The 12,664-nt window shown below is 40.1% G+C and overlaps 2 protein-coding genes across 4 annotated transcripts; both read left to right on the top strand.

Moving 5' to 3' along the window:
• Positions 1-464: 464 nt before the first annotated feature.
• Positions 465-7,596, top strand: capns1a (calpain, small subunit 1 a). Its single transcript, XM_073479359.1, has 11 exons — positions 465-787; positions 1,950-2,006; positions 2,096-2,132; positions 2,224-2,316; positions 2,482-2,539; positions 2,695-2,759; positions 4,053-4,121; positions 4,644-4,722; positions 5,446-5,562; positions 5,679-5,737; positions 5,849-7,596. The coding sequence occupies exons 2-11, from the start codon at positions 1,960-1,962 to the stop codon at positions 5,873-5,875; spliced, it is 651 nt and encodes a 216-aa protein (XP_073335460.1). The 5' UTR covers positions 465-787; positions 1,950-1,959; the 3' UTR covers positions 5,876-7,596.
• Positions 7,597-8,358: 762 nt separating this feature from the next.
• LOC141007133 (uncharacterized) lies at positions 8,359-11,886 on the top strand. Of its 3 annotated transcripts, none has more exons than XM_073479476.1 (5): positions 8,359-8,529; positions 9,288-9,505; positions 9,798-10,208; positions 10,415-10,468; positions 10,562-11,886. In XM_073479476.1, exons 2-5 carry the CDS (start codon positions 9,379-9,381, stop codon positions 11,005-11,007), a joined length of 1,038 nt encoding a protein of 345 aa, XP_073335577.1. In that variant the 5' UTR covers positions 8,359-8,529; positions 9,288-9,378; the 3' UTR covers positions 11,008-11,886. The 3 variants fall into 3 exon arrangements, with proteins under 3 accessions (XP_073335577.1, XP_073335578.1, XP_073335579.1); XM_073479477.1 differs by lacking the exon at positions 8,359-8,529 and adding an exon at positions 8,541-8,567; XM_073479478.1 differs by lacking the exon at positions 8,359-8,529 and adding an exon at positions 8,644-8,968.
• The last annotated feature ends 778 nt before the right edge of the window (positions 11,887-12,664 follow it).

Here is a 12,664-nt window from a genome sequence, read left to right as displayed (position 1 = left end):
CTTCCTTGAGTTATTGTTGTTGTAGAACAAGTTAATAACTTGTCTTGGAATTGTATCATCTGGGGGGAAGGGCTAAAAAACCTCAAAGCATGTTCACTGGAGCTATCTGTTGAGAGGAAACATGAGGGAAGGATATTTAACTGAGTTCACACACCGCGCAGAAATAAATGAATACATCAGAAAAAGGACAAATACAACAAAGATGGTTTTAGTGTAAAGAGAGAAATGGTATGTCCGGTGGGAAGTGTTGTTGTTGTTGATAACACGGTACGTAGACCTGTGCACTATTACATTAAACGACCGTCAAACTAATTCTAGCATCATTTTGATGAGTCACACTGAACGACAAATGTTTGGATTTTTATAAGTGTACCATTTAAACTCTTACTCTTAAACCCTAACTCTACTTTATGTACACAATATAACCAGGCTGGTATGTCTCACCAGAGTTGCACACTGCATTGCGCAAGCCTAAAAAAAATATCCACACATGGTTGACATTTACGCTTTTCAAGGCCCTTTTTACGTCGCTGTTCGCACAACCAGACGACGGGTACTGTATAAATGGGGGGTATCGCGTCGTACTGAGCCTGTGTGTGCGAACAAGAATCTTTGCTGAACCCCGAAGCAAAGACGGAAACAACTGTCACACCTCCTCTTGCACAACAGTTACTCTCCGTAGCGCTAGTTGGGGCGTGTTGACGGAGCCTTCTGCCAGCTGTGGTTAAACTCGGGAACTCAGCTAAACACCCTTTCCTCAGCCTCATCAAAGTGCTGTTTCCTCACGGTAAATATGAACTTCGAGGTCTAGACGACAAAAGTATCCTTTGCCTTAAACCCCGTGTGGATGTGCTATGATGAGATAAATGTTAGTCACTGTAATTCCGAGTTTTGCTAAATTTCACAGGCAGCCTATCTAACGTTCCGCATGTAAATTAGCTTAGCTAAAGCTAAAGTTACTTAGCAGCTCAGGCTATCGTCAGTTCGTCCTTGCTTAAACCTGTCCTGTTAAGTTAAGAGGTTACATGTTTAAGACAGTGTTTTAACGATGTCAGTCAGCCGCATTTGATTAGCACTTAGTGAATAAAAGCTAGCTAAACTGACATAACGTTAACGCTAAAGCTAATCTTCGACTGTAACTTGTCCGCTAACTTGCATTAACGTTAACTTATTAAATGTCTGGGCTTTTAAAGCACATATATTGGCTCACAGAGTGCTGTTTTAATGTCAAAGATGTCATTTCAAACCTATGATGCACTTTGATAACCTTTTTAATCGGACCTGTTTTTCGCAGTCTGGGTGCGGCATTCCTCTTTTTTTTCCATAACAGGAAAGAATTGTACTGGACTTAGAACAGTGGGTGTGCCGCTAATTAGACAGCGAAACGTTAATCAAAGAAAACACAGGACGTGCCATTGCTTGATAGATGACAAGCTCAGTCAGTGCTGCTGTAGCTAAGCTAGCTACTGAAACACCAAACCATTTAACTTGGCATGTACATGACAGGGCCGAATAGTGAAGGACGTTATAAACAGTGCACGTTTGTAATGGTGGACACTCACATTACATTGTCTATGTATGTCATGTTTGCTTTTTTACTTTTCGGATTCTTATCAATTGTTCCATTATTAAAAATGAACGAGATACTGAATTGTGGTTTTGCTTAAGATTCCTGAGTTACAGACCTGTGCACTGTATCAAGACAATAAAGTCACACCTCCTTATGAGGGAAAAGAGTTGGAATTAAGATCTAGTTAATCGATCTAATCGGTTTTGTATCTTATATCATGTTGTGCTTAAATTACCCTAGCCACAACTGATCAATGCTGCCATAACTTCAACTTTTATCTTCAAATCTTTATCCCATAGTGCTGAAGTTTGAAGTCAAGTTATGTTTCAAGGAAACTTGTAAATTTCTTGCCTAATTTTGTCACATTCTGCATTCACAGTTGACAGAAGATGTTTTTTGCCAAAAAGTTTATTGGTGGCATCATTGATGTTGTCAGGTGAGAATCTGCACAAACTGCTTAACTAATCCTAAAAAGGTGGTTTTGTGGCCTAACGTCTCTCTTTATTGTTGATCCTCTCTATGTAGCAACATCGACCCAGCCCAGTTTGTCCCTTCTGACCCTGTAAGTAACAGTCATGACATTAAAAACGCTATTTGACATCATTGTTCTGCTAAGTCTGGATTCTAAGATTTGCTGTTACTCTGTCTTGTAGCCTCCGCCACGTAGACCCGCTGTATATGCAGAGCAGCATGAGAGCGATGAGGAGAAACAGTTTCGCAGAGTCTTCCAGCAACTGGCTGGGGAGGTGAGTTATGTCTCCCTGTACTTCTCTTCAGATATGTTGTTTTTTGCAGTAACTGTACTGTAGAATGTTTCTACCTCTGCCATTTTGTAACACCATGTATGCGAGTGTCTGTACAGGTTTCTGCTGGCTTTGTCATGTCCACACTGTTGATTCTTTGTCATATAGGACATGGAAGTGAGCCCATCAGAGCTGATGAACATACTGAACAGAATCATTACAAAGCGTAAGACATGTTTGTGTGGATCATATGTATTGTCTATCTCTCACACGTCACTGAGTGTAGTTCTTGTTGTTCTTTGTGGTCTACCTTACTCTGTCGTGATGCAGTCTTTAAAAAAGAAATACAACATGGTGACTGACTCTTTTCTTGTCTTTCAGATGGGGACCTGAAGACGGATGGTTTCAGCATTGAGTCTTGCAGGAGCATGGTGGCAGTCATGGATGTATCCTTTCTGTCATTAGTAGACTTTATGTGTTGTGTAATCCAGGTGATAGTATGAAGCTGTCAGTGACAGCACAGTGAAGAAACACAGAACAGAACAAATACATCAACAGTTGGCTTTAAAGAGATGTGTTTGCTCATCACACCCACAGCTCGTTAAGGCTGCAGACTAGGGTTGGGCCAATGGAGAATGCCATGGCCAATGGCTGACAATCACCAACCGCTGAGCCTTGCATTGAAACATTATGATTCAAAAGCCCCCCCTCCAGAGAGCACAAAAAAGTAGTGTGTCCCCCCAGAGTTGCTGTAAGGCGGGAGTTGTTGGCGTTTGTGACATGTGGGGGAGAAAATGGAAAGAAGTTTGTTGCTTGGCAGCAGTGTTTCTTTTCTGTATGTCATTGTTAGTGTGTTTCTTTCAATTGCACCGTTGTTATGTGTGTTTCCTTAGCGTAGCTTCCTCAGTATAGTTAGCAGCCTAACTTTGTTTCACGCTTCTGAGGCTGAAAACAGCTAAGTTACAGACCTGTGGTGTGGAGACAAAGACCCATTTACTGGGATGTGTGTCAGAAGATAGGCACTAGGCATAGTTGATCTGACTCCCTTCGCTGGTGACTGGAGAAAGTTTTCTCGGTGGGGTGAGTCAGGTTGGAGGTTCCTGTTAGTGCAGTGTTAATGATGTCCATTGCGATGTTTCACTGGACATCGTCATATGCCAACCCTACTGTACACATACATTTCAACATCGAGGCCAATTACTGCCATGATTCACAAACAGAAAACAGATTTTAACGAATGGGCCAAGCCTGGTCTCTTTTTGGCCTGCAGCATCAGATGGGGAGGATTAATGACCTTGAAATGTGTGAGGGTTCAGCACCGAGCAGATATCAGATTACCTTGAACACACTGCTCCCAAAGTAGGGGACAATCCTAAAGATTTGGTCAAACCAAGCACTGAGACTTTGCTTAGACTTGACAGGATTCATAGCTCTGTAATGCAAGCTGTGGCAAACTCTTAATTATGTTTATCTAATAATCAATATTAATTGCACATTTGACAAGATAACAGTGTAAATGTAGCAAAATGGGAGTTATGTTATCTTTTTCATTTTTAGAGTAAAACCCCATCTGCAGTTTGGTGAGCAGGTCGGATAAAAAGTAAATATTCTGTACTACATGAATGAAAAAGGGACGTAACATCCGCCTTGTGCAAATACAGCATGCCTACAAGTAAACCGATTGTTTGTCTAAGCTGGTCTTGATGACTTGACATCTGTTGTCCTTAACACCATTTCAGAGTGACAGCACTGGAAAACTCGGCTTTCACGAATTCAAACACCTCTGGAACAATATAAAGAAGTGGCAGGCAAGTACAGCAGTCCTGTTTTATTTGTGTGGCACATCTGTTTCTGTTACATTCCTGTGGTTAGTGTTAACCATTTCCAGTAACAATGAACACTGAAGAAACTGTATCTTAAAGCATATGCAATGTCAACTGTCTGTTGGATTTAGCAGTGACTTTGATTTGAACATACAGTGAACCAAACCACCAAACTCTTTCTCATTAACTGCCTTTTCCTTTACATAGACATAATCTGTGTGTTTCTTGAAGGGCACACAATATTAAATTGTTTACATGTGGAACATATAATTACATTTCCTGTCAAACGAATCTTAGAAGCAACAACTTACTCTGTCAGTAATATGTAATAACACACGTATTTTGCGGTTGTTGGTTGAATTAAGCCCACAGTGCAAGAAAAAAACTAAAAACACAAAATTAGTTATAACTTTATTCATATTCAAGACTTTCTCGTATAGCGTCAGTACTGTAATATCAGGAAAACTTTTGGATGCTGTAAATGCTTTGAATACTCTTATTTTTCAGGGGGTGTATAAAGCCCATGACAGAGATGGCTCCGGTGTCATTGGTGCAGATGAGTTGCCAGATGCTTTCAGAGCTGCTGGTGAGTTTTGTTAATTTTTTAAAATTTTCCCTACTGTTGTTTCAATGTTTACACAGCAACTGAAAAGTAGAGGTAAAACAAGGCTTTACTAGTACGTTTAATAACAATAGACGTTAAGCGATAACCATGGATGCAGTGAGAACTTATGATAGGGTTTTTGATGTACCATCTACAGCCATGTGGGTTGTGTATGTATTTAACACAGAAAAGACTGGATTTGGATAGTTGTTTCATAAGACAGAAACCTGCATGTAAATATGATCATTTCATTATTATTATTATTATTATTATTATTATTATTATTATTATTATTATTATGGCTCTGGCTGGCATAATTTTATCTCATTTATCTCAACACCTTGATGGACATGGGCAGACTGTTACAAGTTACAAACCCTAACCCTTCAAAGAAAGCCTCATCTTCAGGCTGCTGCTGGATGGGTTGATAATCATTATGTCAAGTTGCTTCCACATGAAGGCAAAGACCGCAGAACAGCAGAAAATTGCATTGTAACAAGATGATCAATGTTACTCACTTCACCTGTCTGTCAGTGGTTTTAATGTTCTGACTGATGGGTGTATATTTGTGTGTAACAGTGCAGCCTTAAACGTATGTACTGTACGTATGTACTGTACGTATGTACTGTACGTATGTACTGTACGTGTACCCTTTGTGTAAATTCTGTTTAAAAGTTCAATGCAGTGGTGTCGTCTCTTCCTTAGGCTTCCCCCTCAATGACCAGCTGTTCCAGATGATAATTCGCAGATACAGCGATGAAAGTGGGAACATGGATTTTGACAACTACATTGGCTGCCTTGTGAGGCTGGATGCCATGTGCCGTAAGTTGAAAGAGCAGTCCTAAAATGGATTGATTTTACTTCCTGGTCTAGCAGCTTTATGTGTGTGATAAGAACAAGTGGCTCATGAACTGAAGGTGTTTTCTTTTCTGATTCAGGTTCCTTCAAAACTCTGGATAAGGATAACAATGGGACTATCAAAGTCAATGTTCAGGAGGTAAAGTGAACTGGAATATCAGTTTGTCTGAAATTCAGATTTTTAATAATTTGTTTCAGTTGATACACATGTTTACATAAAGGCATCTTCTCTGCTCTTGTTTCTTTTCAGTGGCTTCAGTTGACCATGTACTCTTGAGTCCAGATGAGGTCTCTTCTGCTTGTTACACAGAACCACTTTGTTTGTCTACACCGTACAAAATATTTTCTCAACCATCCCTACAACTTCCTGTTATTCAGCAAATCCCTTGTGTGTTCAGGTTTTATTGAGAATGTTAATGAAATGCAAGTGTTGTTTCAGATGTTCCATAATACATGCAAGACAGCATAGATGCTGTATTACCAACCCAGAAAATTACAAACCTGCACTCACAATGGTACTCATCAGAATCAGATCAGAAATCAATGCTACTGAATGTTCTGGTAGTATGTGGCCAACATTATTCAGTTGCCTAAAGATAATAGTATGTTGAATAGGTGTCACTTGGTCCGCTTGTTTGGCATTTGTTTTTGACTTGCCCATATGCCCTCAAGTCAAACTGGCCCGCGAGGAGGCAGGCCAACATTAAGATGAAATTTGTGAAAAAACAAATGTGAAAGCTCCCATTTCTGTGTGGCTGTGGCTGGTTTCATAAAGATTGTATGTTAGAGAGGTCTGTGTGCATCGGTCAATCTATCTGGGTAGCTGTTTAAGCGCTAACATGACGTTGGACAGTCAAACTAAAATGGCTGTCTCACCTGCTGACAAAAACAGGAAGATCTACTTCATCACTAACAAAGTTTTCTGTTGGAATGAACTGAGGTTAAGTGGGAAGCTGTACCTTGGTTTTTTAAAACATTTTTGTTTCCACCTATTTTGCTTAATTATATCCTTCTTAGAGCTGTTTGGGCGTGTTTTGACTGCACGATTGACATTTCCATCTCCTAGCTGTTCATTTTGCTACCTGTTGGGGCGGGGACATGTACACCTTAAGCGTTCATATAAGTGCATGGAATTTAGCGACCTCATAAATTCTCAGAAAAGCTGCACCAGACTCCAACCTGAGTGGATGACTAACCAGCTTTCACACTGACTGAAAATATCTAGAATTGTAAGGCTGTCCAACCTAAACAGGTGCAACAAAACTAACAGGAATGTTGGGGACATTGCTGTCAGTCTTTACACGCCCAGCAGCCCGAAGAAAAGGTCTAATCTGGGTAAACGTGTGGGTGGACCATGTCTTTACAGAGACTTTATGACAGACACGAACTAGACAGATTTGTAAAAGTATCTAAAGTTTTAATATTCGGTAGATCCCAGTCTCATTTATAGTCCTTGTGAAACCAGCCACTGACTGGAGATACCTGTTCACAAAAACAACAGCTCGCCATTTTGGTTGCAGCTTAAAGAACAGTAAGGTAGAGGTTTGAACTGTGGTACACTTGCATCACAACCTATTGTAAGCAGATCATGGTTTAATGATTAGTACACTCCCATTATTTTGCATCAGACTTGCACTGTATACTGTATATGCAAAGCAGCCAGGGATCCCAGTGTGTGTTGTTTGGGCAGGCTAATATGTTTCCATTTAATGTTTAATGCTGGTAATACAACTTGGCCATAGTATTATCTATGTCTCAGCTTACAGATCACTTTTTCTTGTACTGCTTACTTCAAAATGCCTGCACCAAATAATGCCAGCACAATATGTAAATTGATAATATATAACATGTGTATGCCACTAATGCATGCCAATCGCAAAGATGCCATTATTAAGAGTTTTTACCATGTAGTTATAGCCAAAGTTATGAAAATGTTACTGAAAATGCCTGGTAAAATAAATGCCTGTGCCACATTTGCAATAAAAGGGTAATGTTAAATGTGTCGTTCTTGTTCTTGATGAACTGCTAACAGTCGTTTCTGGCAAGGGTTAGGGTTCATTAGTCAGTGACTAAAAGTTTCTCACTTCTGGACCGTTCAGACCAAACAAAAACATTATTTCGAAATGGAACAATTGTAAATTTTCTCTGTGCTCAATGAAAATCTGATTTTAAGAGGCAGGCCTACGAGCACAAATAGTTTAGAAGCTGATCCTGGTCCAATATTTAGCAGTTAAACTTATGAAATATTTCATATTTATATATTCTGAAATGTTTGAGGGAGAAGGGGTAGGTGCCATTTTAAGTTTACATTTTTTCTGCAAATATTGCAAACGCATGCTAAATAATTTATTGTATGCCTTAATACATACTGTATGTGGAGGGTAAGTTAAAATGTTGATCATGGCTAGACTAGACGTGCTCACACTGAAAATCCTCATAATATCATGATATTTTGTTTGCAGGGCTTTGACAGCACATGAAGGTATCCAACACAAACTGTCACTGCTGTAAAGTGATTCCTCTTGGTGTGTCTCTGTGCTGGTTGTTGGATCAAGTCACCCTGTCTTACGATACCAGCAAACAGGCGTGCTCCCTTCAAAATAAAAGCATGTTTTTGCAACGCGAAAATACAAGAAATAAAATGAAGCAACGCAGTTAATGAATAATTCACATTAATCATAGTTATTGTTATACGTTACACTTGAAACCATCAGTGAACGGTCAGACGCCATTGTCACAGCGCCTGACCTTGTTACAATTCTTGTCTAATTCTACTGAGCAGCTGCTGTAGCTAGCTAACTAGCTAACGTTAACCGGACATCTTTTGTGTAGCGTTAGCGTCATGCTGGCTAGCTTGACAATAGCTATCTTTTCGATAAGGAAGTTTATCATTACGTTTCTGGACCAAATCCCAACTTCTTTGACAAGGGGGTATGTTCACCGCATCACTAGCTATTTTTGTCATCAAGGTATACCTCGTGAAGTGCGGTTACGTGAATTAAGTGCTTCATTAGCCATTTCTGACTCTAATGTAGCGTTAGCTCTCGTTGTCTTGCTGCAAAGAGAGCTAACCTAGTGTGTGCTGTTGTGTAACATTCGACTAAAGCTAGCTAACTAAATGCGTGTAGCAGTTTATGATTAAATAAAATAGTTGTGACGCTTTGAAATAATCAGTGTATTGTAGGTGACGGTATTATTTGTCCCTAGCTTAGAGTTGGCTGTAGATATAACGTTAGCTAGCTAGCTAACTAGGCTGTCGCGTGTGTAAAACCACTAGCACTTGACTGTAGCATCGTCCATTGTTCATTCACTCATTCTCAGTGACATAGTTTCATCACGCTAAACCTGCTCTATTTCCCTGCTTAACGATGTGAGAACAGTAAGACTTATGCATGCAACTACGTTATGGTTAAGTCGTTGATAATATTCATTCATTAGTTACTTTGCTAATGAACTAACTAGACCTGCACACACTGTCATAGCTCAGCTGTTGAGTGTAGTGTTATCTCTGTATTATGATGCTACTTACCCTAGCTTACATCAAGTCAACATTTTGTGTAACTTCATAACATTTAATTTCATTCCCAAATATCAATTGCAAAGTTGAGTTTATGAAACAATACAGTAGTGACACATGAACAGATTTACAATTAACCCTCGCACGCTGCTCTGACTTTGTTGATCATCAGACTCTCGACACAAGTCTCAGACAGCTGGAGAAGTTGAAGCACAGCAGAGACTACAAAGCAGCTGGATACCTACTGACACTGCGTGTGGAGGATGTCTTCACCATTATACTACAGCCAAGACAGTGTTACTCGCTTCAAGAAAAGAAAAGCTCGTTTCTCTTTCAGTGAAGTGCACATACTGTTGGATGAAGTGAGGAAGCATCGTATGGTTGTTGTAGGTATGTGTCTCAAGTGCTTATCCCTTCCAGGATGCTTTCATTCACCTTCTAAATGAAGAGATTGTGCATTGAGGTATTGTGTGGGGGGTTTCCCAGAAAATGAATGAGTGGTTGCACAATAGCTGGTTAATAAAAACATAAAGAAAGCAAAGCAAAGGTAACAAAATTGCTTGGGAATCAAGCGTATAATAGAAATGACAGTAGGTCTGTGAATAATCAAATGTAGCCAATCATTGACACAATGACATTTGAGGACAAGTGCTTGACATCATTTTGTTTCTTCCCCCCATAGGTAAGTTTAATCGTGGTGTGCCAACAGACATAAAGAAGCGCACATGGGCAGAGATTACCGCACGTGTCAATGAGATCGGAGAGTGCCAACGCGAGATCATAGAGGTCATCAAGAAGTGGTCTGATCTAAAGTGCGACACCAAACGGAAAGTGGCTGCCATGCGGTCAGGGACAGTGCCCAACAGGGGTCTCAACTCACGTCTTTCCAGAGACCTTAATCCGACAGAGAAAATAGTTCTCCAGATTCTGGAGATGGACGACGAAGATCAGAGCATAGGTGACTTTGGCCCACTGGGAGATGACGACGATGTACCAGAGGAGGAAGAAGAAATGGAAGAGGAGGATATGATCGGAATGCAGAGTTCTCCTAATGGCGGGTTGGACATACCCCCATCAACCTCCTACAGCATGAGTGAGTGCTAAACCAAAAAAAAATTGACTTTGCAGCCCTGCAGCCTAAACATCAGTGAAGTTTATACCTGCATAACACACACCAAGTTATTTAAACAAAGCCATAACACCTTCCTCCCAGAGTACTGTGTGCAACTGCTGAGCTAACATTTTGCCAACAAGATACACATTTATGGCACATGGGTGACTCATTTTTGAATGTTGCAGGAGACTCATCACAGTCTGCCTTTGATGTTCAGTATGAAGTACCTCCAACAGAAGGTAGGTTGTCAAGATTTGGGTCCAAATGAAGACAGATCTTGAATATGTGCAAGATCTTTTTATTAATTAGAAAAAACTTTTCTTTGACTCTAGATACTGAAGGTGCGTTTGGAGACTCAGACGATGACCAAAGGGATGACGTACTTCCCTCCACTCAGGCAGCAAAACCAACAGAGGATCACCAAGCAAACAACGGCATCCAGAAACAAGGACATCCTCAGACGTCCTCCGGACCTTCAACATCAACAGCCACCACGCTTCCATTGCCAGGTCAGCCCTCACAGAACACGAGAGACAGCATGCTACATAATGCATCGCTGAGCCTTCAAGAGCAGCACGCCACTAACATCCTGTTGGAGACGGTTTCACGCTCCTTGGAGCTTCTGTCTGAGTCGGTGCAGCAGCTGGCAGAGACTCAGCAGGAGTTTGTGCGTGAGTCGCTGCAGCTCCAGCGGGAGACAGTGCAGGTTCTCAGAGACTTCACAGGCGGAGCCATTGCTCTCATGCATGACAAACTGAATGGACGACCAGCGTTATAGCAACAAAGTGTCAGACAGAGATGTTAAGTTGTATCACTGACTACATACATGACCTTCAGGTGCAGGAACCTTTCAGTTCCTGTGGACTCCACTGCTGGTTACTGTACTTTGTGATAGTACTCAACAGACTTTCTGTGGTTATATTTTAAAACTGTATTCGTAGAAACATTGTATTGATGGAATCACTGTCTGTGAGGTTACATGAAAATGGATTGAGAAGATAACCGATGTTAGCCATAATGAAATAATATGTGGAGTTTGGGTTTTTTTTGCTACTGAAAGTGAGACTTCTACCACGTTGTTTTTTTTTTTTTTTTATCAAGCATACACCACAATTAAAGCCTTTCCATTCTTTTAATGTTGACATGCAAAAGTCAGTCAGTCAGATCCATTTGTGTGTCCTTGTATAAGGTGTAGTTGCATCAGTGTCTGGAGGTTATCACATGTACTGTAATGGTGAGTGGATTTCCGCACCTGACCATCATATGGTCTATACGTCTGAAAGCTAAGTTAGATACTTTGAAAATACTTGTAACTGAATAATTTGTGATTGTCTGATTTTGTTTTTCTACATTGCAAACATGAACACTTGAATATGAAAGTTTCAATAATTTCTTTTAAATATGAAATAAACCCCTCATGTATTTAAACAGAACATAAGTCATTTCCCTAATAAGTGCAACACCTTCACAGTGTCTGGGTACAGAGACTGCAAGGGGCTGAAATGTTATACATTGGAATGGAATGGAAGAACACATTGAGACTTTTATTTTTACATTTTTAAGTATGCAATAATAAAAACCAACAACCAAAAATATAAACATTCAGTCTGAGGGAAAAAGTTCTGTATTGTTTCAAAAGCTTATTACTGGGTGATTTAAGTCCAGAACCAGTTCTAGGAGAAAATGTCATATCTGAGGTAATGATCAGGGAACATTTCTGTTTGTGAATAGAAAATGTTGCACCTCAAAGTCTTGTATCAGTGTGGACGTTGGGATTGGGCCTCAGAACTCCAGTGATCACAATGTTTAAATCCAGCTGGATTTGGGGGCTGCACTTTTGATTAAAAGCATGCATTTTGATGTTTTGCTGATAAAATGATATGACATCATGGTAGAGTTTACATTTCAAATCTTAAATTTGAAACTATTAACTGCTTCATAGTCTGATTTTCCAATAGACTGAGAATCCTTAAAACAACAGACCCACAGACCCACTTCTTTTGTGCTCAGACTTTACCCTCAAACATATTAATGAAGCTTCAGCTGTTTCCACAGACTTTCTGATGCAGGCCGGTTCACACAACAGTAAATGTGTAATAAGAATCGCACATACAGTAGACCTTAAAGGATAAAGATATTCATTATGTTTTTTTGTCAATAAGTACCATGAAAAGACCAAAGCCAACAATAAATTGATCCTATAATCTGTGTTGTCAAATCCTGATATATCTGTTTCCTCTGTGCCATAGAGCTTCATTATTGTCCCAAATGATCAGATCAGTGAGCCACACCGTTGCACTGGATAACACACTGCAACGTAACGGTACTGTTGGCATAAATACTCACTAGAGCACGATATGCGTAATCATCCGCAGCTAAAAATAGTCCTCAACATTCCTCCTTTTTGAGTTATCACTTTCCAAAACCTGTGGTGC

This window comes from Pagrus major, chromosome 13, assembly GCF_040436345.1.
Source record: "Pagrus major chromosome 13, Pma_NU_1.0".
NCBI lineage: Eukaryota > Metazoa > Chordata > Actinopteri > Spariformes > Sparidae > Pagrus > Pagrus major.
Note: the sequence above shows the minus strand (reverse complement) of the source record. Positions and strands in the feature narration are given on the sequence as shown.

What these genes read in the sequence shown, in the direction of transcription:
- capns1a (XM_073479359.1), top strand. Translation starts at nt 1,960, where the DNA reads ATGTTTTTTGCCAAAAAGTTTATTGGTGGCATCATTGATGTTGTCAG. An exon ending in TCCAGCAACTGGCTGGGGAG is followed by an intron (nt 2,317 to 2,481) that starts GTGAGTTATGTC and finishes TTTGTCATATAG; the next exon opens with GACATGGAAGTGAGCCCATC. An exon ending in GAGGCTGGATGCCATGTGCC is followed by an intron (nt 5,563 to 5,678) that starts GTAAGTTGAAAG and finishes TTTCTGATTCAG; the next exon opens with GTTCCTTCAAAACTCTGGAT.
- LOC141007133 (XM_073479476.1), top strand. Translation starts at nt 9,379, where the DNA reads ATGTCTTCACCATTATACTACAGCCAAGACAGTGTTACTCGCTTCAAG. An exon ending in GCATCGTATGGTTGTTGTAG is followed by an intron (nt 9,506 to 9,797) that starts GTATGTGTCTCA and finishes TTCCCCCCATAG; the next exon opens with GTAAGTTTAATCGTGGTGTG. An exon ending in TGAAGTACCTCCAACAGAAG is followed by an intron (nt 10,469 to 10,561) that starts GTAGGTTGTCAA and finishes CTTTGACTCTAG; the next exon opens with ATACTGAAGGTGCGTTTGGA.